This window comes from Hyla sarda, chromosome 10 (genome assembly GCF_029499605.1).
Source record: "Hyla sarda isolate aHylSar1 chromosome 10, aHylSar1.hap1, whole genome shotgun sequence".
In the NCBI taxonomy this organism is placed as follows: Eukaryota; Metazoa; Chordata; class Amphibia; order Anura; family Hylidae; genus Hyla; species Hyla sarda.
This window is the reverse complement of record NC_079198.1, coordinates 13,745,438-13,771,913: the sequence shown is the minus strand read 5'-3', so window position 1 is coordinate 13,771,913 and position 26,476 is coordinate 13,745,438. Positions and strand designations below refer to the sequence as shown.

At 46.6% G+C, this 26,476-nt stretch overlaps 1 protein-coding gene across 3 annotated transcripts in view; it reads left to right on the top strand.

Annotated features, from left to right (window-relative positions):
• The window catches only part of XRCC1 (X-ray repair cross complementing 1), a 51,310-nt gene extending 25,314 nt beyond the window's left edge, over window positions 1-25,996 (top strand). For all 3 annotated transcript variants that reach the window (XM_056543162.1, XM_056543164.1, XM_056543163.1), the window contains exons 10-18: window positions 262-490; window positions 4,106-4,222; window positions 7,023-7,116; window positions 9,277-9,454; window positions 10,583-10,640; window positions 16,527-16,663; window positions 19,823-19,913; window positions 24,858-24,933; window positions 25,079-25,996. In XM_056543162.1, the coding sequence (XP_056399137.1) occupies window positions 262-490; window positions 4,106-4,222; window positions 7,023-7,116; window positions 9,277-9,454; window positions 10,583-10,640; window positions 16,527-16,663; window positions 19,823-19,913; window positions 24,858-24,933; window positions 25,079-25,192 (1,094 nt within the window). In that variant the 3' untranslated portion in view covers window positions 25,193-25,996. The remainder of the gene's footprint in view (window positions 1-261; window positions 491-4,105; window positions 4,223-7,022; window positions 7,117-9,276; window positions 9,455-10,582; window positions 10,641-16,526; window positions 16,664-19,822; window positions 19,914-24,857; window positions 24,934-25,078) is intronic.
• The last annotated feature ends 480 nt before the right edge of the window (window positions 25,997-26,476 follow it).

Genomic DNA, 26,476 nt, shown 5'->3' with positions numbered 1-26,476 from the left:
TGAACGCCGGGTGCAGCACGGAGATCCCCACCAGTGGGACCCCCACGATCAGACATCTTATCCCCTATCCTTTGGATAGGGGATAAGATGTCTAGGGGCGGAGTACCCCTTTAAGATGATATCTGTATATGACAGAATTGCTATTTTACCTCACACCCAACACATTCTGCGCCGCGTCAATGAATCATTGCCATACTATAACGTGTTTTCTATCTGTACCATGGATCAGATTTCACCTAAATCTTGTGCGTGTCATTTTAGCCGAGCCCCAGACGCCGCCGCCTGTAAAGAAGACCCCTCCCCAAGAGAAACCCTCTCACAAGAAGACTCCACCCAGCTCCCAGCCCGTAGAGATGAATCGGATCCTACAAGGGACGGTGTTTGTGCTGAGTGGTTTCCAGAATCCATTCCGGTCTGACCTTAGGGATAAAGCCCTGGAGATGGGGGCCAAATACAGACCAGACTGGACCCCAGACAGCACCCACCTCATGTATGTACAATATGCGTGGCCTAAAACTGTCCCATCTCTTCTGCCTTAAAGGGGTACTCCGCCCCTAGATATCTTATCCCCTATCCTTTGGATAAGATGTCTGATCACGGGGGGGGGGGGTCCCACTGCTGGGGACCCCCGCGATCTCCCTGCTGCACCTGGGGTTCATTTAGAGCGTCGGGTGCAGCACTGGAGGATCGTTATGTCACGCCCCCCCTCGTGACATCACGGTCACGCCCCCTCAATGAAAGTCTATGGGAGGGGGCGTGGCGACTGTGACATCACGAGCCTCCGGCCCACATCGCCAGTCATCCGGCATGGAGCAAAGTTCGCTCCGTGCATCAGATGTCTGTGGTGCCGCAGCTGAGATCACAGGGGTCCCCGGCGGCGGGACCTTCGCAATCAGACATCTTATCCCTTATCCTTTGGATAGGGGATAAGATGACTAGGGGCGGAGTACCCCTTTAAAATTACTTTTTTTAGCTAACCTTTATACACTTTTCTGTGTCTTTTTTTAAGTAGGCTTCTCTTTGTTTAACAAATGATGACGACCCCAACATATTAGAGATGTTTATAAAGGTTCACATCCACATCGGGTTATGTTCTTCTTACAAATATACTATTAAAGACTATGCACAAGTTCACTGAGAAGATGCAGGTAGTGTAGGATTATGTTCTGGCCCCCTCTTCACTAAATGGGCTGCTGGGGGCACGTAGGATGGACCACCAGGGAATGTGTGCTGCTCCTCCTATCTGGTCAGAGGCAAGAAACAGGCAGGAGGGGAGTCGCCCTTACAAGAAAATAAAAAGAAATAAATTTAAAAAACGTAAACTTTTTAACCAAATTAGTATGTTTAAAATTCCTCTATTTTGACGACCTATAACTTTGTAATTTTTCCGTATATGCGGCAGTATTAGGGCTTATTTTTTGCACCGTGATCTATACTTTTTATTGATACCACATTTGTGTATATAAAACATTTCATAATTTTAAAATAATTTTTTTAACATGTTCACACCATTCACCGTACAGGATCAATAACATTTACGCACGCGGAGATACCAAATATGTTTACTAATTTTTTATATATTTTTTTTTTTACTTTTGGGGGGTAAGATGGGGAAAAAGGGACAATTTACATTTTTATTGGGGGAAGGTGATTTTTCACATTTTCTTACTTTTATTTTTTTCATTTTAACTTTTTTTTTTTTTTACACTTTTTATGTCCTCATAGGGGACTATTTATAGCAATCACTTGATTGCTAATACTGTTCAGTGCTATGCATAGGGCATAGCACTGATCAGTATTATCGGCAATCTTCTGCTCTGCTGGAAGGCAGATTAGTGCAGAAGATGCCAGGAAGGCGGTGGAGGCAGGTGAGGGGACCTCTGTCCGCCATTTTAGCTGGTCTGATCCCCGCGGCCATGCCACGGGCGATCAGATTAGTCAAAACTGTAGCCGCATTGCTGCATCTGAGAGGTTAATGGCCGACATCCGCACGATCGCGCATGTCGGCCATTACTGGCGGGTCCCTGGCTGCTATCATTTGCCGGGGACCTGCCGTGCATGACCCGAGCATCGCTCTGATGCTTGCGGTCATTGTATAGGGCGTAAATGTATGTCCTGGTACGCAAAGTACCGCCACACCAGGAAGTACATTTACCTCCATGGTCGTTAAGGGGTTAAAGGGGCTATCCACAATCAAACATTTTTTTCCACCATAGCTGCTTGGTGTGGGTCAGACTACTGGAACCCCTACAAATAACAAGAGCGGAGGTCAAATGTGCCCCAGAATAAACAGAGTGCACAGTGCATGTGTCTAGCGGAAAACTTTTTGTTGGGGGATAACCATATTAAAAGGGTTATCCCAAAATAGCCAAGTGCTGTACTTGACCATTGTCAGATATCCCGTATGGGGCTGACTGGAGCATTAGTTATAATGTAATAATGGGTGCAGTGAACATTTATACCCCACTGGCGTTTGACAGATCTTTGGAACAGTGGGCTGAGCAAATGAAAAATTACATTCTTCATTTTCACGGACGACTGTTCAAGAAATCTGTCAGACACCTGTGGGGTGTAAATGCTAACTGCACCAATTTGGGGGTCACATGTGGGGGGGGGGTCCATTGTTCTGGCGCTATGGGGGCTTTGTAAACACAAGTGGCCTTCAATTCCAGACACATTCTCTCTTCAAAAGCCCAATGGCGCTCCTTCTCTTCTGAGCATTGTAGTTTGCTAGCAAATCACATTATGTTCGCACATGGGGTATTTATATACTCAAAAGAAAAGGGGTTACAAAGTTTTAACTTTTATAAAAAAAAATTCTATTACCCTTTTTGAAAAATGAAAAATTTGGAATAACATCAGCATTTTAGGGGAAATTTTTTTTTTCATTTTCACGTCCAACTTTAAAGAAAATTTGTCAAATACCTGTGGGGTGATAAGGCTCACTATACCCCTTGTTACATTCCGTGAGGGGTGTAGTTTCCAAAATGGGGTCACATGTTGGTGTTTTTTTTTTTTTAATGCGTTTGTCAGAACCACCCCTGGGCAAATCAGCTCAAGTGTACATAGTACGCTCTCACTCCTGAGCCTTGTGCGCCCACAGAGCATTTTATGTCCACATATGGGGTATTTCCGTAAGAAATTGCTTTACAAATTTTGGGGGTCTTTTTTTTTATATTTTCCTTTTACCTCTTGTGAAAATGAAAAGTATTAAATATTTTTACACTAACATGCTGGAGTAGACCCCAACTTTACCTTTTCATAAGTGGTAAAAGGAGAAAAAGCCCCCCAAAATTTGTTAGGAAATTTCTCCCCAGTACGGGAATACCCCATATGTGGCCCTAAACTGTTGCCTTGAAATAGTTGAGAGAGTATTGTATACTTGAAATAAGTGAGAGAGCGCCATGCGCATTTGAGGCCCAAATTAGGTATTGCATGGGACGGATCCGGATGCAAGCATTACACTTGCCTCCGATACCAAAATTACCCTACGGCAGTGTTTCCCAAAAAGGGAGCTCCCAGCTGTTGCAAAACTCCCAGCAAGCCTGGACAGTCAATGGCTGTCCAGCAATACTGGGAGTTGTTGTTTTGCAACAGCTGGAAGCTCCGTTTTGAAAACAGTGCTGTACCAGACGTTTATCATTTTTATTAGGGGGGGGGGGGGGGCACTGTGTAGGGGTGTATGTATATGTAGTGTTTTTACTTTTTATTTTGTGTTAGTGTAGTGTTTTTAGGGTACATTCAAACAGGCGGGGGTTCACAGCGAGTTTTCCGATGGGAGATTGAGCTGCACAAGAAAATTAGCTGCATCTCAAACTTGCAGCGAGAAACTCACTGTAAACCCCCCGCCCGTGTGAGTGTACGCTGTACATTCATATTGGGGGGTGCGGGGCGGCAAACCAGCAGGCATCCCGGTCCGGTCCCTGCCTACTGAGCTGCGGGGACCGGAATTCCCACGGGCGTACAGGTACACCCTGCATCCTTAACTACCTGGACGTTAAGGCGTCCCTAAGGGGTTAGAGAGATCTATAAGACGGAATTTATTTGGACAACAGGGATCTAACGAGTCATGTTTGATTATATACTTTGTACCTTTTGTATTTAGATGCGCATTTGCCAATACTCCAAAATACAGTCAAGTCAAAGCGGCAGGAGGAATTATTGTACGCAAGGAGTGGATTCTGGACTGTCACAGGAAGAAGCAACGTCTACCGTACAAAAAGTAAGAGATTTCATTTATAGGTTATGTTCTGATTCATTCATCATTGTCGTTTTTAGTTTTTTTGGGGATTTTAATCCTGTGCTGCCTTAAGGGGTTATCCAGGAATAGAAAAACAGAGCAAATTTCTTCCAAAAAATAGCACCACACCTGTCCTCTGGTTGTATGTGGTATTGCAGTTACATTAAACTCCGGGATATGAAACTTATTCTCTATCCTAAAAAACCAAGGAAGAAGCGGCATTCCAAAAGGATTCAATCCAAATAGTGGTGTTTATTCACCTATAGTGTACAGATGCGACGTTTCGATCCACAATCAGGACCTTTGTCAAGCTTTCACGGCGGCCGTCACGCCCCCTCAATACATTTCTATGGCAGAGGCGGAGACTGCAGAATGCAGTGCTCCCGCTCTCCCATAGAGGTGTATTGAGGGGGCTTGTCATGCGGTATTAGGACACGCCCCCTGGCGTCGGGGATAACATAACATGTCTGATCGCAGGGGGTCTCTGATCTCCAGGATGGCGCTGCAGCGTTAGTCATGTCACGGCCCCTCCATTTATGTCTATGGGAGGGGGCGTGATGGCTAGTACAAAGCCATCTCGCCTCCTCCCATAGACATGAATGGAGGGGCATGGCGGCTGTGTTCGCCAGTCATCCGCACTGCACGGAGTTCCCTCCGTGCACTGGATGACTGGGGTGCAACGGCAGAGATCGCGGGGATCCCCCTTATCTAGCAGCGGAGTACCCCTTTAAAGTTAACGGAGCCAAGTTGTAATACTGCAGACAACCTTAGGACAGGTGTGGTGCTGTATTTATTTATTTATTTATTTTTTTTTTTTTAAAGAAGCCCACTCTGTTTATCCAATCCTGCATAACCCCTTTAAGGTAGGTACTTCCGGAGGGGATTACCTGTAGTTAAAATTCTGATCGCAGGCTGATCGTATGCTGCTGTCTCTAGGTGTAACACTATTGCTCTGGAACTTAAACTGAATACCTCAGGGCCTGAAGGCGGGTATATCCTGCTGGGAGGAGCCGACTTTTTTTATTATCATAGTGTCACACCTCCTAGAGACAGCAGCATACACCCACGGTCTGTGTCCCCCAATGGATCCTCCGAGAAAGAGATTTTACAGTAACTACCCATTGAAGTCAATCAGTTTTACTCCACAAGTGGATTTCCATCTGCGGGAAACCCCGCTACGGATGGGCTTTGTGTGACCCTTCCCTTAATGCAGTGTTTCTCAACCAGGGTGCCTCCAGCGGTTGCAAAACCACAACTGCCAGCATGCCCGGACAGCCGTTGGCTGTCCGGGCATGCTGGCAGTTGTAGTTTTGCAACCGCTGGAGGCACCCTGGTTAAGAAACACTGCCTTAATATGTTGACCTCTTTCCTGTTGCATGTGTTTTTCTAATACAGAGCTCCAAATCCTCTACTCTGCACAGCTTCTGTTAAGTGATTGGAGCCAGGAGCTCTGCTGTACAGGAAACAATTAGAAGGGAATGCAGTACTGCACCAACACTGCTTTCCCTTCATTCCTAAAATCATTAGGTGTCCCAACCAGAGGTAGGACCCCCAACGATCTTAAATGGACACTGTCACCAAACATTTTTTTTTTAATATGTTGTAATACTCATATACTACAACATATCTCTAATATAGATCTATTATATATTTTTTTTCATTAAACTATTTTATTTTACATTTGAAAACCGGCCACTAGGGGTCTCCCTCCTAGTGGCCGGCTGCAGGCTGGCGTGACGTCACGCATGAATTCGTACCGATGCCGGCCGGGCATCGGTCCTAATTCATTCAGCCTGCGCTCGCTCCCTGCCTGTCAATCAGACAGGGGGGAGCGAGCGCTGAGAGCGCATTGGCTCCATTGGCCTCCCCCGCCTCCCAGAATATACCCGGCGCTGCAGCACTTGGGTATGTCTGGAGCTGGGAGGGGGAGGGGGGGTGGTTGGTAGCGCCGCGGCCATAGCAAATTTATTGTTTTCGGGGGGGGGGGGGGGGGGGGGGGAGCTGCACAGGGTGCCTCCAGCTGTTTCATCACTACAACTCCCAGCATGCCCTGACAGCCAATAGATGTCATGGCAAGCTGGGAGTTGTAGTGGGGAAACAGCTGGAGGCACCCTGTGTAGATGAACTAAGGGCGGAAGTCGACCCCCCCAGCAGGCATCAGTGATGTCGTGCCTGCTGGGGAAGTCTGCCTGGTAGTGAGCACACTACCAGGCAGACAAAAAGTCATTTTTTATATTGTAAAAAAGAATAAATGAAAATCAGTGAGGGGGTTAGGGAAAGATGGGCAATAGGCAGGGACAGAAAAAATAAATAAAAAGATGGTGGGGGCTACCCTTTAAAGTTATGGTGTATTTTAGCGGTAAACGATCACTGTATGAGCGGGAAATACCTCTGTTTAAAGATTTGATGATAAAAGTAACATAGTTTGTAAGGTTGAAAAAAAAAAAGATAAGAGTCCATCGAGTTCAACCTAAAACCCAACTGTGTTGATCCAGAGGAAGGCTTCTCCCCCCCTCCCCCCTCATACCAATTGCACCATGACAGAGAGAAAATTCCTTCCCGGCTCCAATATGGCGTCAGAATAAATCCCTGGATCATCGTTCTAAAAGCCGTAACAAATCACAATAAACTTCAGAACTTTGTTTCTGTGAAGTTGAAGATCTAATTGAATGGATAAGATGACAACTTAATACAATAATGTACTAACGTGGTCATGTTGCTGCACAGATTGACGTGATTTTACCTTCAGTTCTAGGCTTAAAATACATTATGTTCTTTTCAGATATTTGATGGACGGAGCTGACAGCAGCAGCGAGGAGGATGAGGACAGTGAAGAAGATTCTCCGCCTCGACAGAAACCTCCAGCTCACAGACCGGTAATTGTTCCATCTCTTATACAGATACATCCTCAATCAGTATGGATGTAAATGTCCCCAGCCCTGATTGGATGACTGTACGTGACGGGATGATACATGATGGGAAGTTAAAAGGGTACTCCGGTAGAAAACTATCTATCTAGCTATCTCTCTATCCATCTATCTCTATCTATCTCTCTATCTAATCTATCTTTCTATCTAATCTATCTCTATCTAATCTATCTCTATCTAATCTATCTCTATCTAATCTATCTCTATCTATCTAATCTATCTATCTAATCTATCTATCTCTATCTACCTATCTAATTTTTATATATTTTTTTTAAAACTGGTCACAGAAAGTTAAAGGAGAACTCCAGAACATAAAAATTGTCGCCCATAGAGCCGGCAGTAAAAAAATAAAGATGTACATACCTTCCTCCGCTCCCCCGGGGCCTCCGGTAATCGGCTCCGGTCTCCGCCGCGATCCACTTCCTGGTTGCTGGTGGTCGGATGAATCATACTGCGCTCAGCCAATCACCAGCCGCAGCGAAGTCCCGACTCGGCTGGCGATAGGCTGAGCGGCAGTGTGACGTTTTCGGCCCCGGCCGCAGGTGCTGGTGTAGTGAAGAATTTTGTGTCCTGAAGCGTTTTCACACTGCCGCTCAGCCTATCGCCGGCCGAGTCGGACTTCGCTGCGGCTGGTGATTGGCTGAGCGCAGTATGATTCATTCAACCACCGGCAACCAGGAAGTGGATTGCGGCATAGACCGTAGCCGGTTACCGGAGGCCCCGTGGGAGCGGAGGAAGGTATGTACATCTTTATTTTTTTTTACTGCTGGCAGTATGGGTGACAATTTTTATATTCTGGAGTTCTCCTTTAAACAGATTTGTAAATTACTTCTATTAAAAAATCTTAATCCTTCCAGTACTTATCAGCTGCTGTATGCTCCACAGGAAGTTCTTTTTCTTTTTTAATTTCTTTTCTGTCTGACCACAGTGCTCTCTGCTGACACCTCTGTCCATGTCAGGATCTGTCCAGAGCAGGAGCAAATCCCCATAGCAAACCTATGCTGCTCTGGACAGAGGTGTCAGCAGAGAGCACTGTGGTCAGACAGAAAAGAAATTCAAAAAGAAAAGAACTTCCATGTGGATCATACAGCAGCTAAGTATTGGAAGGATTAAGATTTTTTAATAGAAGCAATTTACAAATCTGTTAAACTTTCTGGTACCAGTTTTCTACTGGAGTACCCCTTTAAAGGGGTACTCTGGTACTGAACAACTTATCCTCTATGCACAGGATAGAGGATAAGTGTCTGATCGTGGGGGGTCCGACCACGATCGGTATTAGCCGCGGGTCCAGCCCGTTGATGGCCGCCGAGACCGACCCGATATGACGCGGGGTCACCGCATGAATCCGCGTTATATCGTGAGAGCCGGCGCAGGACGTAAATATACATCCTGCGTTGTTAAGGAGATAGGGGATAAGTTGTTCAGTACTGAAGTACCCCTTTAAAGGGGTATTCCGCCCCTAGACATCTTATCTCCTATCCAAAGCATAGAGGTTAAGATGTCAGAATGCGAGGGTCCTGCCGCTGGGCTATCTCCGTGTAGCACCCGGCATTCTAAACAGTATGTTTAGAATGCTGGGTTCCTGCGACGGGGATTGTCATTGGGGGTAAGATGTCTAGGGGTTGAGTACCCCTTTAAGAGAGCAATAGAAGAAATTAATTGACTTAATAAGAACTGGAAAGTGGTGAGATATTTTGGCTGTCAGGGAGTAATAGTGGGAGCTGTAGTGGAATTTTTTTGTTAGCTTAGTAACGTGTCACATCTCTGTTGTGTCGCCATTGACCATTTAGTCCTTGATAAAGCCACTGCTTGTGGTGAAACGTCGGGGAGGGTTTATGTGTGATCGTTTTTAACCACAGTGTGCTCCTAGTTCGAATTGCCAGTCGGACTGCTGCCGAGGCAATGGAATCATACATTAAACACTAGCATGTGGTTACATGCAGTAGATATGTTATTGCAGCAATTAACTCGAGACATATACACTGACATTTTAAATGGATTGGCAATAAAAGTTATATTTTAGGTTTCATATTTAATTTAGTGGGTGGTAAATTTAGGGTTCTAGTGATCACTTAGTGATCAATTGTAAATAGCACATCTCTGTTTCAGAAACCTGACCCTGGACGGGCAAACCACAAGAATCAGTCAAGTCCTGCAAAGGCCAAACCTGCGAGGGCCACAGTCAAGGAGGAGAGCGAAGAAGAGGAAGAAAAACCCAGTGTATTGAAAAAAGAAAAACCCATAAAACAAGAGGTTGACTTTGGAGGGTCTACAGATGAGGACATGGGTGAGGGTCTGCAGACGATGTATATATAGGTCAGTGTTTTCCAACCAGGGTGCCTCCAGCTGTTGTGAAACTACAACTCCCAGCATGCCCGGACAGCCAAAGGCTGTCCGGGCATGCTGGGAATTGTAGTTTCGCAGCAGCTGGAGGCACCCTGATTGGGAAACACAGATATAGGTAGTATGGAGACATTACAAAGAAGGGTGGGCTTCTTGTCAAACAGTGTCTCCTGTCTATAAGCTTTGTACGGTATTAACTTGAATGGGACAAAACCACTGCGGACAAAGGTGGGGACAGGATTAAGCAGGGGTCTTGACAATTAAAGGGGTTATCCAGGAAAAAAAAACTTTATATATATATATATATATATATATATATATATATATATAATTTCAACTGGCTCCAAAAAGTTAAACAGATTTGTAAATGACTTCTATTAAATTAAATCTTAATCCTTTCAGTACTTATGAGCTGCTGAAGTTGAGTTGTGCTTTTCTGTCTAAGTGCTTTCTGATGACACCTGTCTCGGGAACTGTCCAGAGTATAAGCAAATCCACATAGCAAACCTCTTCTACTCTGTGCAGTTCCCGAGACAAGCAGAGATGTCAGCAGAGAGCACTGTTGTCAGACAGAAAAGAACAACTCAACTTCAGCAGCTGAAAATTGTAGGAAGGATTAAGATTTTTTTTTATTAGAAGTAATTTACAAATCTGTTTAACTTTCTGGAGCCAGTTGATATAAATAAAAAAAAGTTTTTTCCTGGAATACCCCTTTAACTATATTTCTGAGTTTCTGACCTATTTAACGGGTCATGGGGGAGGGGAGGGGGGGGGGGGGGCGTAATTTTTCAAAACCTGTCCAGAGGCAAAGTTGTCCAGTTGCCCATAGCAACCAATCAGATCGCTTTTTACATTCTTAACAAGGCCTCTGCAAAATGAAAGAAGCGATCTGATTGGTTACAATGGGCAACTTTGCACAGGTTTTGATAAATCTCCCCCATTGTACCTAAAAGGTCAGATCTTTATATTAAGTTATGATTCCAATTTGCATGCCCCTTGGTCACTTTATAGAGACTCCGTCCTCCCTAGGTCTTCACATATGATCACTCAGCATCTTCATATTGATTTACAGGTGGAGACCGGTGTCAGGACGATGATTCTGGGGGAGACACAGAGGACGAACTGAGAAAGTGGGTATCACAGCAGCTGCTAATCCTATTGATAGTCATTGTCTCTATATATGTGCAGGTCACACATTGAATGGGTTATCCAGGATTAGAAAACAGAGCTGATTTCTTCGAAAAACAGCACCTCACCTGTCCTCAGGCTGTGCGTGGTATTGCAGCTCAGTTCCATTGAAGTGAATGGAACCAAGTTGTAATACCATGCACAGCCTGAGGACTCGTGGTGTTTTTTTTTAGAAGAAATTTGTGCTGTGTTTCCAATCCTGGATAACCCCTTTAACTGTAATGTATTAGGCCTTGAGGTGTGACATTGAACGTATTCGATGGATACTATAGGGCTCAATAGTACAGGGCCACACGGCCTCCATGTGCTGCTTTACACATTCTGTCACTTGCTTTATGTACGGCGCTATTCTCTAAAGGCAATTCTTACTTTCTCTATCGGATCCATTGGGGGACACAGACTGTGGGTGTATGCTGCTGTCTCTAGGAGGTATGACACTATGGTAATAAAATAAGTCTGCTCCTCCCAGCAGGATATACCCGCCTTCAGGCCCTGAGGTAATCAGTTTAAGCTTAGTGTCTGAAGGAGGTGGACATGGGCTGGTATTCTCCAGACCAGGTTTTCTGATTTTTTTATTTTCCTAGTATAGGGACGTGTTAGTTTTTTTATTCCTTTTCTTTTCTGTTTTCAGATGGGGACTCAGGGACTCCAGTTCCCTGTTTCCCCATTGCGAGTAAGGGGGCACAGACATTGCTTATATGCGCTGTTCACCCCCCCCTCGCCAACGGTCAGCGCCTGGGTTGGTACCTCATGGGTCCGGGTCCCCCTATTTCCCTGCCCGCCTCGCTCGCGCATAGCAGCCAGGCATGATGCAGGTAACTAAAGCTGATTGAAGACTTCATTGAAGACTCTATTAGGTAAGTTCTTCTGACTGAGGTAAGTACTTACCCTCTTTCTCCTCAGGTGCGGACTTGCAACTGCTGGATACCCCCTGTTTTTGGCCCACCTTTTCAGGTTGGGCTGGCTTACTGGGGATGGACTTTTATTGTGGACTTTATTCTGGGGGAGCAGTGGCACTCTGAGGGGGCATGTATCTTATGTTTGGCACTGTGTGTTACGGTGAACAGCGCCTTATATGCGGCTTACAGCCGCGGCGCTAGTACGGGCTGGCTTACTTTCGTTTTCGCCGGCAGCGCCTTTTATGCAGCTGACAGCCGCAGCCCTGGTACGAGCCGGGCGCTCTCAGCGCTGGCTTACTTTCGTTTTCTCCTGCAGTCTCTGCCGGCGTATTAGCCGCCCGCTCTGTTCCCCCGAGCGCATATGCGAATGACATGTGCGCTCGGGACAAGGAGCGGGCGCCATTACAGCTCCTTCACGGCCTGTTTTTAGCTCCGCCCACAGGGCTGTCGGAGCTCTTCTAAGGCGCGCAATAGCCTCCAATCAGCGCCGTCTGCGCGATTTTCAGTCAGAAGGGGGGCCAATTAGTTAGTGCCTCTGCTGCAGGCACGCCCCCCTCTACTATTGGCTGTCCTTTTCTCACACTGCAGCTGCCAGGGGACACAGACTAGGGTGAGAAAGTTCCTGTCTCTTTTCTCATTATGTCCGTATCCAGAGTTGTTCCTCCCTCTAAACAGAAACCTGGAACGTCAGTGACTTATTTTGTCTGTGAACACTGTAGTACCAAAATGCCTGGCTCTACCGAGCCCACTTGCCCTGCCTGCTCCACTGTTCCCCCAGACCCCCTGGTACCCCCTGATGCCCTTTCGGTCCCGGTGGGTTAAGCCGCTCCACCTGCCTGGGTTTCTTCCCTGACCCAGTATATGGCTGACTTGACCCAAGTCTCCCGTTCGGTGGCTGAGGCCTCCCTGGAAGTGGTGTCCGCCTTGAAGGGGTATTCCTTGCGCAGGGCCTGTGAGAGGGCCTGCTCCTCGTCTCCACATACTTCACGCTCTCACAAGCGTACTAGGGGTGCCTCGTCTGACTCTTCCATTGAGTCTTCAGATAGACGTGAGTGTTCCCCTCGTGGATCCCGCCCCCCCTGTCATCTGGTCACAAACGTTGCTCCTCCAGAGGACGTTCTCGGAGTCGCCGCTCTGCCACGCTAGAGCCGCGTACCCGGTCAGGGTCGCCCCCCTCCACGACTGCCTCTACTCATTCACATTCCCCTGGTGAACTGGTGGACGAGGCTTCCGAGCCGGCATCTGACTCAGAGGACCGCTTGGACTAAATTGCAACGGTGAACGGTGACAGCCATAAGAGACACCTTTCACTTAGAGGACCCAGGATCTTCGGATGTCAATCCGGTCCGGCCGTTTTGCGCCCAAATTAGGCAACCGCAAACCCACTTCGCGGGTGGGGGCCTCACTTCATGCAGGTTTCTTCTCGGGTGGGAGGTCGTTCTTGCTTTTTCAAGACATCTGGACATCACACATTCAGGACTCCGTTCGCTGGTGGCGTCCCTGGAACAAGGGGAGTTCCTTCATCGGTGAACATCAAGGATGCCTGCCTCCATGTGCCAATATTTCCAAGCCATCATCGGTACCTCCGCTTTGCGGTTCCGGAGGGGCACTTTCAATTCGTAGTTCTCCCCTTCGGTCTAGCCACGGCTCCTCGGGTGTTTACAAAGATCCTTGCGCCAGTGATGGGCCTGTTACGGTTGAGGGGAATCTCGGTGATACCCTATCTGGACGACCATCTCATCAAGGCTCCAACCAGAGCCCAGACTCTGGAGAATCTGGACGTCACACTCTGAGTCGCTTCGGGTGGATGGTCTACTGGGACAAGTCAATCCTCCGTCCTACCCAGTCTCTAACCTTCCTGGGACTTCGATTCGACACGGCCTCTGCCCGAATTTGTCTTCCGCCGGACAAACGTCTGGCTCTCCGGTCGGGGGTCCGTTCCCTTCGGACCCAGGTATCAGTCTCCATCCGCACTTGTATGGAAGTCCTGGGTCGGATGGTGGCAACTATGGAAGCCATACCCTTTGCCCAGTTTCATTACCGCCCCCTTCAACAGGTCTCCTCTGTCCCTCGATCTTCAGGTTGTTCTCCCTCGCAGGGTCCGTAAGCCTCTGCTCTGGATGCTCCGCTCCCCCCTTCTTCTCCAAGGGCGGTCGTTTCTTCCCCTTCACTGGCAGGTTGTTACAACGGATGCCAGCCTGTTGGGCTGGGACGGCGTGTTCAGGGATTGGACGGTTCAGGGACTCTGGTCTCCCCAGGAGACCCTTCTTCCGATAAACATATTGGAATTACGGGCGATTCTTCTTTGTCTTCTACATTGGGTGTCCCGTCTTCAGTCCCGTCCTGTCCGCGTTCAGTTGGACAACGCCACGGCCATGGCGTACATAAATCGACAGGGCGGAACTCGCAGCTCGGCAGCCATGGCCGTGGTGACCAAGATTCTCACCCGGGCGGAGAGCAAGGTTCAGGCCATTTCGGCGATTCACATTCCGGGAGTGCTCAACTGGGAGGCGGACTTCCTCAGTTGGTCCTCACCCGACCCCGGAACTGGGGTTGTCTCTCAGTTCACTTAAAGGTCAGGTTTCGGCCCTTGCTGTTATTTTCCAGCGGCCCCTGGCTTCTAATTCTCATATCCGGACCTTCCTTCAAGGAGTGGCGCACGCTGTTCCTCCTTATCGGTCACCCTCTCCCCCTTGGGACTTGAATTTGGTTCTGAGTGCCCTCCAGGGTGCACCCTTTGAACCCCTTAGAGAGGTGTCTCTCCGCCTCCTTTCTTGGAAAGTGGCATTTCTTGTTGCTATCACCTCCATCCGGAGGGTGTCTGAATTGGCAGCTCTTTCCTGCCGTTCTCCGTTTCTGGTGATCCACCAGGACATGGTTGTTTTCCAGCCAGATCCTTCCTTTTTGCCTAAGGTGGTCTCGGCCTTTCATCTCAATGAGGACATTGTCCTCCCATCCTTTTGTCCTGCTACTTCTCATCCTAAGGAGCGCTTACTACACAAGCTGGATGTAGTTCGGGCTGTTCGGTGTTATCTCTCCATCCCTTCTTCGTTTCCTCAGTGTGATTCCTTTTTCGTCCTTACGGAAGGTCGTTGCAAGGGACAACCTGCTTCCAAGGCCACCATTTCTCGGTGGATTCGGTCTGCCATTTCGGAAGCCTATCGCTGTAAGGGGAAGATTCCTCCTTTCAGGGTTGTGGCTCATTCTACCCGTTCTGTTGGGGCCTCCTGGGCTCTCCAGAATAGAGCCTCGGCCTCGCAGATTTGCAAGTGGCTACCTGGTCATCTTTGCACACTTTCTCGAGTTCATACTTTCGCATCGGCTGATGCTAGTCTGGGGCGTAAGGTGTTGCAGGCGGCAGTGGATCGGCCGTCTGCCTGACTGCTTCTCTGCCCACCCAAGGGACGGCTTTGGTACATCCCACGGTCTGTGTCCCCCAATGGAGCCGATAGAGAAAAGGAGATTTTTGTTTACTTTCCGTAAAAAACTCTTTCTCGAAGGATCCAATGGGGGACACAGCTCCTGCCCTTTTTGGGATTTTCCTTTTGGTTCTCTGTCCGAGGGTGTGTTCAGTTATGTTTTTTCTTTTGTTTCTCGGACAGTTTTGGGTTTTTCTTTGACCTGTTGGTCTCCTCCTATTGCTCTGGAACATAAACTGATTGGCTCAGAGCCTGAAGGCGGGTATATCCTGCTGGGAGGAGCCGACTTTTTTTATTACCATAGTGTCACACCTCCTAGAGACAGCAGCATACACCCCACAGTCTGTGTCCCCCAATGGATCCTTCGAGAAAGAGATTTTACGGTAAGTAAACAAAAATCTCCTTTTTCCACATTGCCCTTAAAGAGGTACTCAGCCCCTAGACATCTTATCCCCTATCCAAAGGATAGGGGATAATATGTCTGATCGCGGGGGGGGGAGGGGGATCTCGGTTGCGGCACCCTAGGCATCCGGTACACAGAGCGAACTTTGGATGACTGGCAATGCAGGGCTGAGGCTCGTGACGTCACGGTAGTCACGCCTCCCTCCCATAGACTTGCATTGAGGGGGCGTGGCCGTGACGTCAAGAGCGGCAGTGACATCAGAAGCCTCTGGCACCACACCCCACGCTCTAAATGAACGCCGGGTGCAGCATGGAGATTGCGGGGATCAGACATCTTATCCCCTATGCATTGGATAGGGGATAAGATGTCTAGGGGCGGAGTACCCCTTTAAGGGGCATTACTTAAAAGCAGATAAGGGACGTGACTTATAGTAGCTAATACTGTGTTAAATCTTGGGTAATGTTAGACTATAGAGTCTTCGTTATCTCTGTCTAAGAATTGGACAGTTTTAGTAAATCTGCTCCTATGTGTGCTGCCATGAGAAATTAGAGGAAATTTGTGGAGTAGAAAATCCAGGATTTTTGATGCAATCCACCGTAAGAGACGTGACTGTTAAAATCACCACTGCAAGTTTAATGAATGAACCATATGCACAACACGTTTCTGACCTCAGAAGCCCCTTCGTCAGATGAGATGGCGTATATACAGACCCAGATATATACACTGAAATAAATACACTAAAAATGGCACCAGAATCAAACCACCCCTAGTCTGGGCCGGGTTACATCAGGTCAAAGCATCACATAAAGTATATATAGGCTTTAATTGTCATATAAATATTATTGTAAGTAAGTAATATGCAGATAGGAGCGTATAGAAAATAACATTAAATAAATGATTAGCGCTGTGGTCCGCTTTGCCGGTGATCGTATTAGCGCTCTCATTGTCAAGTTTATATTTATTAATTTTTGTAAAATATATTTTTTTTCTTAATATTTTTTTTATAAATTATTTTTTTTTCAGCTATGGTCTGTTTTTTGGTGTAATTTATTATTTTTTCTGTTCCATTTATCAGTTAATAACTTCTGCTTCATTTTTTTTTTTCAGGATAGAGGATCAGAAGCAGACGGCAAAGAAAGAACAGCGCTCAGCACCAGATGATGATCCCTACGCTGGATCAACAGATGAGAACACAGATGTGGAGGAAGAGCCAGAGATCAACCTACCTATTCCTGAGCTTCCAGGTGGGTGAGGCATTAGGACATGGCTGCTCTATTAAAGGGGTACTCCTGTGCTCCTGCGTTCTGAACATTTTGTTAAGAACGCTCGGAGCTGGAGGCCGTGATCGTGACATCATGGCCGTCCCTCCTTGTGATGTCACGGTCACATCCCCTCCATTCACGTCTATGGGAGGGGGCGTGTCGTAAGACACGCCCCCTCCCATAGACATGAATGGAGGGGGAGTGGCATCACGTCATGAGGGGGCATGGCCTTGACATCACGACCACTGCTGCAGGAACCCGGCGTTTGGAACGCCGCTGCTGGGCCCCCCTGTGATCAGACATCTTATCCCCTATCCTTTAAAGGGGTACTCCGGTGGAAACCTTTTTTTTTTTTTAAATCAACTGGTGCCAGAAAGTTAAACAGATTTGTAAATGACTTCTGTTAAAAAATCTTTATCCTTCCAGTACTTTTAGCAGCTGTATGCTACAGAGGAAATTCTATACTTTTTGAATTTCTTTTTTGTCTTGTACACAGTGCTCTCTGCTGACACCTGCTGCCTGTATCAGGAACTGTCCAGAGCAGGAGAAAATCCCCGTTGAAAACCTATCCTGCTCTGGACAGTTCCTGACACGGACAGAGGTGTCAGCAGAGAGCACTGTGGACAAGACAAAAAAAGACATTGAAAAAATATAGAATTTTCTCTGTAGCATACGAATGATAAAAAGTACTGGAAGGATTAAGATTTTATAATAGAAGTCATTTACAAATCTGTTGATTTAAAAAAAAAAAATAAATAAATAAGTTTTCCACCGAAGTACCCCTTTAAGAGCCCTTTCCTGGTACTTATTGCCACAGATTGACTTTAACTATAGAGTTACAGCTGCAGTCCAAATGAATACCTTGAGTCCCATAAGGGACTGCAGCTGTTGTTCAATAGTTTAAATCAGTATTGTAGCAGATTTAGGCCAGCAATATTGTAGTGTAGTCCTGGCCTAAATGTGGGATCTTTCATCAAAGCTTCTTATACCAGTGGTCTCCAACCCGCACTCCCAGCTGTCAGAGGATGCTAGGAGTAGTAGTTTTGCATCAGCTGTAGAGCTGTGGGTTGGAGACCACTCATTTACATCATTTCATCTGTCCTTGAGCCAAGTGTAGTAATGCAATATGACTCACAATTTGTGGGGATGTTTGACCTCCCATTGCGGTTCCCTTAGGTTTATACATAACTCTACCATCTAGGGCTGGGCGGTATGACCAAATATGTGTATCGCGGTATTTTTGTAACTTATGGCAGTTCCACGGTATATAACGGTATTTCTCTCCTCTCCCCCCCCCCAAATTAATTATTTGCCCAGCGCTGCGCTGTCCCCATCGGGGTAAATACTCGCGTCACCCGCAATCGCTGCCCTCCTCATCCTCCTTTTTGTTGCGGCCGCCGGCACTGACACTCTGTAGCTGTATCCCTATGCCTGGGCTGCAAAAGGTAAACAAAAATAAACTTTAACGCATGTTCCGACGTCGGCCTTACGCTTTTCCTGGGGACGTGAACGTCGGACAGCCGTCAGCCTATCACCGGCCGCAGCGATGTTCTGCCTCGGCCGGTGATAGGCTGAGCCCACTGTCATGTAAGAAGCTCAACCTATCACCGGCTGAGGCGAAACATCGCTGCGGCCGATGATAGGCTGACGGCTTTCCGACGTTCCATTCACTCGGAAGCTGGTCCGGACCGACAGGGAAGGTGAGTTAAAGTTTATTCTGTTTACCTTTTGCAGCCCGGGCATAGGGATACAGTACAGTGGTCTTCAACCTGCGGACCTCCAGATGTTGCAAAACTACAACTCCCAGCATGCCCGGACAGCCAACGGCTGTCCGGGCATGCTGGGAGTTATAGTTTTGCAACATCTGGAGGTTGAAGACCACTGGTATAGAGTGTCAGCGCCGGCGGCCGCAACAAACAGTAGGACGAGGAGGGCAGCGCTTGCGGGTGATATGTGAGTAGTACCCCGATGGGGACAGAGCAGCGCTGGGCTAATAATTAAAGGGGTATTCCAGGAAAAAACTGTTTTTTATATATCAACTGGCTCCAGAAAGTTAAACAGATTTGTAAATTACTTCTATTAAAAAAATCTTAATCCTTTCAGTACTTATGAGCTTCTGAAGTTAAGGTTGATCTTTTCTGTCTAAGTGCTCTCTGATGACACGTGTCTCGGGAACCGCCCAGTTTAGAAGCAAATCCCCATAGCAAACCTCTTCTAAACTGAGCGGTTCCCGAGACACGTGTCATCAGAGAGCACAGACAGAAAAGAACAACCTTAACTTCAGAAGGTCATAAGTACTGAAAGGATTAAGATTTTTTAATAGAAGTAATTTACAAATCTGTTTAACTTTCTGGAGCCAGTTGATTATATGAAAAAAAGTTTTTTTCCTGGATAACCCCTTTAATTGGGGGGCAGAACAGCACTCGCGGGTCACATATGGGGACAGCGCGCTGCGGCTAATAATTCATTTATTCCCGAGGGATAGGGGCCAAACTGGTATTGCGATATGGGTTAAAATTTATATCGTGCAGGAAACAAATTTCGGTATTCGGTATGAACCGGTATATATATACCCCCCCAGCCCTACTACCATCTTAAAAAGCCAGGCCGAGACATTTAATTTCAACGTTCCTCTACCCAACAAGGAAATGTCACAATGTAGTTTATTGGATGTGTATGCTGCTCACTCTCTGTAAGGCTGGGTACACACCACGTTTTGTTAAATACGGTTCCCGTATACGGCTGGGAGGAGGGGTGGGCGGGGCTTAATTGCGGCGCCCGCACTCAGCCGTATTCGGGAACCGTATTTAATGTATGTCTATGAGCCGACCGGAGTGAACCGCAGCCTCCAGTCGGCTTCGTTTTCGTCCGTATGCGGTTTTGCGACCGCAGGCAAAAATGTGGTCGACCGCGTTTTTGCCTACGGTCGGGAAACCGCATACGGCCGAAAACGAAGCCGACCGGAGGCTGCGGTTCACTCCGGTCGGCTCATAGACATACATTAAATACGGTTCCCGAATACTGCTGAGTGCGGGCGCCGCGATTAAGCCCTGCCCCCCTCCTCCCAGCCGTATACGGGAACTGTATTTAACAAAACGTGGTGTGAACCCAGCCTAACAAGTGATTTCTGTCCACATACAGATTTATTTGTCGGCAAACACTTCTTCTTGTACGGGGAGTTCCCTCCTGCTGAACGTCGCCTGCTGCAGCGGTACATTACAGCGTTTAATGGGTAAGTTACAATGGATATAGCAACTAGATACATTAAAGGGGTACTCAGCCCCAAAAATCTTATCCCCTATCCAAAGGATACGGGATAAGATGTTAGATTGTGGGGTTCCACTACTGGGACAGGACCCCCGCAATCTTAAAGGGGCACTCTGGTGGAAAAAATGTTTTTAAAAATCAACTGGTGCCAGAAAGTTAAACAAATTTGTAAATGACTTCTATTAAAAAATCTTAATCCTTCCAGTACTTATTAGCTGCTGAATACTACAGAGGAAATTCTGGTCACAGTTCCTAAAATGGACAGAGATGTCAGCAGAGAGCACTGTGCTCATGATGTCAGCAGAGAGCACTGTGCTCATGATGTCAGCAGAGAGCTCTGTGTTCCAAAAAGAAAATAATTTCCTCTGTGGTATACAGCAGCTAATAAGTTACTGGAAGGATTAAGATTTTTTTTTTTTTTTATAGAAGTTTTCCACCGGTGTACCCCTTTAACATCTTATCCCCTATCCTTAATAATTGACTGAATTGTATAACTTTTGTTTGGGGAACATTTGGGCAGGGATTTTTGACCACTACAGTTGTCCTAACTGTAGTGGTCAAAAATCCCTGCCCAAATGTTCCCCAAACAAAAGTTATACAATTCAGTCAATTAGTCCTATTTACCTATATGCAGCCGTTTCTGAGATATTAGAGTTGCCAGCATAGCCCAGTAGTCCTGCGTCCGTCCCCTATTCATTACATTGCAGCCGCCATCTTGGGGACGGAGATCTCTTCCTCCCAGCAGTGTTTGTGCTCCCCCCCTAGCCTCTGTCGGGTCCTCCCTCTTATGCATATGCATGAGCGGGTGCTTTGTGAGGCAGCCATAGGCTCATCCTCAGAAACGCCCCTATCTGTAAGATTCAAGCAGGGGGAGAATGAGGACGTCCCCAGCTCCTCCCCCTCCCCTGCTCTGTCTACATAGGACCTCACTTATCACCGGGAGGATTCAAGTTTTCATGGGGGAAACAGAGCAAACCACAGAGCAGGGAGGGGAGGACGTGTGTGTGAAGGAGACATATTACACTGCACGGGCTGGTGGTGTATACAGGGAATAAATATCATACGGGGGGGGGGGGGGGACTACTGAATGACACATGCTGGGAGTTGTAGTCCCTGTTATGTGTGTGTGTATGCCAGTGTTTCCCAACCAGGGAATGCTGGGAGTAGTAGTTTTGCAACATCTGGAGGCACCCTGGTTGGGAAACACTGGTGTATGAACTACAACCCCCAGGAGACTACAGAGATACAATAGAGGTGTTGGTGAACTACAACCCCCAGGAAACTACAGAGATACAATATAGGTGTTGGTGACATACAACTCCCAGGAAACTACAGAGATACAATACAGGTGTTGGTGAACTACAACTCCCAGGAGACTACAGAGATACAATACAGGTGTTGGTGAACTACAACTCCCAGGAGACTACTGAGATACAATACAGGTGTTGGTGAACTACAACTCCCATCCAGGAGACTACAGAGATACAATATAGGTGTTGGTGAACTACAACTCCCATCCAGGAGACTACAGAGATACAATATAGGTGTTGGTGAACTACAACTCCCAGGAGACTACAGAGATACAATACAGGTGTTGGTGAACTACAACTCCCAGGAGACTACAGAGATACAATACAGGTGTTGGTGAACTACAACTCCCAGGAGACTACAGAGATACAATACAGGTGTTGGTGAACTACAACTCCCAGGAAACTACAGAGATACAATACAGGTGTTGGTGAACTACAACTCCCAGGAGATTACAGAGATACAATAGAGGTGTTGGTGAACTACAACTCCCAGGAGATTACAGAGATACAATAGAGGTGTTGGTGAACTACAACTCCCAGGAGACTACAGAGATACAATAGAGGTGTTGGTGAACTACAACTCCCAGGAGACTACAGAGATACAATATAGGTGTTGGTGAACTACAACTCCCAGGAGACTACAGAGATACAATATAGGTGTTGGTGACATACAACTCCCAGGAGACTACAGAGATACAATAGAGGTGTTGGTGAACTACAACTCCCAGGAGACTACAGAGATACAATATAGGTGTTGGTGAACTACAACTCCCAGGAGACTACAGAGATACAATATAGGTGTTGGTGAACTACAACTCCCAGGAGACTACAGAGATACAATATAGGTGTTGGTGAACTACAACTCCCAGGAGACTACAGAGATACAATATAGGTGTTGGTGAACTACAACCCCCAGGAGACTACAGAGATACAATAGAGGTGTTGGTGAACTACAACTCCCAGGAGACTACAGAGATACAATAGAGGTGTTGATGAACTACAACCCCCAGGAGACTACAGAGATACAATATAGGTGTTGGTGAACTACAACTCCCAGGAGACTACAGAGATACAATATAGGTGTTGGTGAACTACAACTCCCAGGAGACTACTGAGATACAATATAGGTGTTGGTGAACTACAACCCCCAGGAGACTACAGAGATACAATAGAGGTGTTGGTGAACTACAACTCCCAGGAGACTACAGAGATACAATAGAGGTGTTGATGAACTACAACCCCCAGGAGACTACAGAGATACAATAGAGGTGTTGGTGAACTACAACTCCCAGGAGACTACAGAGATACAATATAGGTGTTGATGAACTACAACACCCAGGAGACTACAGAGATACAATAGAGGTGTTGGTGAACTACAACTCCCAGGAGACTACAGAGATACAATATAGGTGTTGATGAACTACAACCCCCAGGAGACTATTGAGATACAATATAGGTGTTGGTGAACTACAACACCCAGGAGACTACAGAGATACAATAGAGGTGTTGGTGAACTACAACCCCCAGGAGACTACAGAGATACAATAGAGGTGTTGGTGAACTACAACTCCCAGGAGACTACAGAGATACAATATAGGTGTTGGTGAACTACAACTCCCAGGAGACTACACAGACAACATTGTCTTTGTCTGTGAGCCTAAGGCTATGGTCACACTGCAGTACTGGACTATGTATAGCACAGCTCAGGAGTATACACATGCTGAGCAGCGGAGTACCCCTTTGAACAGATGTGTGATTCTATCTTATGGTGATGGATGATTCTATTAGGTATCCTTCGCAGCCTCTATTTTGTGTATACTCCTGAGCTGTGATATACGTAGTCCAGTACTGCAGTGTGACCATAGCCTCAGACTCACAGACAAAGACAATGTTTACAATTGTCTGTTTCACTGGTATCCGTGTTAAAATTACAATGGAGCAGAATCCATTCCCCTGTTGGAATACATTGTCATTTGAACCGTCAGTTCCCTTATGCTATATAAACACTGGCCAGTACCGTGTAGCTGTCCGAATGCCTTTCAGAATAAAAAAAACTTTTATAAAAACATCTGGTACGTAGTCATGCGGGCGTAGCTGCAGTGGCATTTAGTCACGCTGTTTCCTCCTAGCCAATCTGACTTGATTGGCACCCTGAGTGTCGGGCTTTCCATGAAGTTCCCAGTACTCAAGGTGCCAGTCAAACCTGATTGGCTGTGCAGAAGGCTCCGCCCCCCCATGACTACTTACCTGGTGTCTTATAGGTGGGAGGGAAGGGTTTCCTAGTTCTGCCAGCTGAGATAGATGGCATGATGCATCATCAGGCTGTGACTGACTGAAGAGGTCGCGTGGGGTGGCCATACTAAAGATTTTACTTATCAGACATATAGGGCAGAGCCTTCCAAACTATTCCGGTTTGTGACGCCCTTTCTAGACTTGGGTGGTTTGGTGATACATCCCTTGTTACGCATCTTACGACACATGACGTGATACCAGTGTCAGCATTACAAATGTGGCTGCTACCCCCTGTGCCATTTCATTCTTGCCCTTCATTGCCCCCTGTGCCATTTAATTTCCCCCCCCCCTTCATTGTCCCCTGTGCCATTTAATTTCCTCCCCTTCATTTTCCCCTGTGCCATTTAATTTCCCCCCCCCCTTCATTGGCCCCTGTGCCATTTAATTCCCCCCCCCTTCATTTTCCCTTGTGCCATTTTTAATTTCCCCCCTTCATTGTCCCCTGTGCCATTTAATTTCCCCCCTTCATTGCCCCCTGTGCCATTTTATCCCGCCTTGTGCCACTTAATTCCCCCTCTTGATCCACCCCATGCCACTTAATACCTTCCCCCTTGAATCCCCCGTCTCACATAATCCCCTCCTTTGATCACCGCCTGCTATTTCACCATCCCCTGTGCAATTTCATTTCCCCCCAGTGTTATGTCATTCCCTCTCTTGATCACCCCGTGCCATTTTATTCCCTCTTCTTATTCACCCCCCCCCCCCCTTTGATCTCCCTGTGCCATTTTATTCTCCTCTTCATCACCCCTGTGGCACCCAGTGTTTAGTCACCCCTATGGCATTTTATCCCCCTCCCCCGCCATCATTCCCTCTGATCCCCATTATTATTTAGTCACCCCTGTGCCATTTTATTCCTCTCCCTTATCACCCCCTGTGCTTTTTATTCCTCTCCTTTATCACCCCATGCCATTTCAACCCCCTCCTTTATCACCCCCTGTACCACATCACCACCCCCCCCCCCCTTATCACTCCCTGTGCCATTTCACCCTCCCCTTATCCCTCCCGAGCCTCTGATCCCCAGCTGTGCCATTGCATTTCTCACCTGGCCTGCAGGCTCTGGGGCAGGGGCTCAGTGGGATTTTTTTTAAATATTTTTTAATAGAAGTCAATGTTCTCTTACATGGCACCGACAAGTGACGTCCTCCCACTCCTCTCCTCAGCACTGCGTCCCACAACACACCTGGGGATTGCTGCCAATACACTAGAGAGTCACGGCACCCAGTTAGGAAAGCCCTGGTATAAGGCCTATCTATGGTAGGAGCGCCCCCTTATGTGTCCCTTTATACCATATGTTGATTTCTCTGCAGGGAATTGGAAGAATATATGAATGAAAAGGTTCAATTTGTGATCACTGCGCAGGAATGGGATGACAGCTTCGAAGAGGTGAGATCATAGCGAGCCGCATATGGCGGTAATTTTTAATTTTTTTAATTTATATATATTTTTTTAATTTAATTTAATTATTTTTATTTTTTGTATTTTTTTGTATTTTTTTTTTACCATCTTTTTCAACCCCTCTCTACTCTAGGCCCTCAATGACAACGCCAGCCTGCATTTCGTCCGCCCGCGATGGATCTACAACTGCAACGAGAGGCAGAAGTGCATCCCCCACCAGCCCTACGTGGTGGTACCGCAGGCGTAGCTACCGGTGGACTAACTTTTTTTTTTTTTTTTTGTTTATTGAAAAATGGTCGTGGATTACAAACGTGTATTTATAACGAATAAGAAGTATCAGATTCTAGGAAAGCTGGGTGACAGCCTAACTGATATTTAACCATATGGTGACGAGGGAGGGGGGGGGGGGGGTTTATATCCGCTGCTTCGATTAGAGTTGCCGTTTGGGACTTAAGGAAAGCCGATGAACAATTGGTCACGGAGGTCGTGTTGATATTTACCCAACTTTCCAAGAAACGGATATAACTAGAGCGTAGAATGGGGAGGAAAGGAAATGACAGAAAGGAAGGCAGCTTACATATTTTTTCTTTTAGGGGGCGCTCTTTCAGGAGGGTGTATGTTGGTCTTTTGTACATGTAGAAGTGTAAAAAGGAAAAAACGAAAATGTATGTGTATATATTAGGTCAACAAAGACACTATCTAAGGGAGAGGCTACCCCTTGCCTTCCTCTAAGACAGTGTTTCCAAAGCAGGGTGCCTCCAGCTGTTGCAAAACTACAACTCCCAGCATGCCCGGACAGCCGAAGGCTGTCCGGGCATGCTGGGGGTTGTAGTTTTGCAACAGCTGGAGGCACCCTGGCTCTGAGAAGACCCAAGCACATGGCCGCCACACCTTCTGCTGTGTGAATGAAGTCCAAGACCTCCTGTATCCAGAATTTTTTTGGTCAACACTATTGTATTACATTGGATAAAGTGAAAGTGATTTTTTTTTTTTATTCAAATTTTTTATTTTTATTTTTTTCGAAGAGGGGGAGAAAACTTTTTTTTTTTTTTTTTTTAATCAACTGGTGCCAGAAAGTTAAACAGATTTGTAAATTACTTCTATTAAAAAAAATCTTAATCCTTCCAGTACTTATCAGCTGCTGTATGCTCCTCAGGAAGTTCTTTTCTTTTTGAATTTCCTTTCTGTCTGACCACAGCGCTCTCTGCTGACACCTCTGTCCATTTTGAGCAACTGTCCAAAATAGGATCAAATCCCCATAGAAAACCTCTCCTGCTCTGGGCAGTACCTAAAATTGACAGAGGTGTCAGCAGAGAGCACTGTGGTCAGGCAGAAAGGAAATTCAAAAAGAAAAGAGCTTTCTGTGGAGCATACAGCAGCTGATAAGTACTGGAAGGATTAAGATTTTTTTTAATAGAAGTCATTTACAAATCTGTTTAACTTTCTGGCACCAGTTGATTTAAAAAAATAAAAGTTTTTTTCAGTGGAGTACCCCTTTAAGGGCTTTGCGCTCCAAGGCATCTAAGATTTA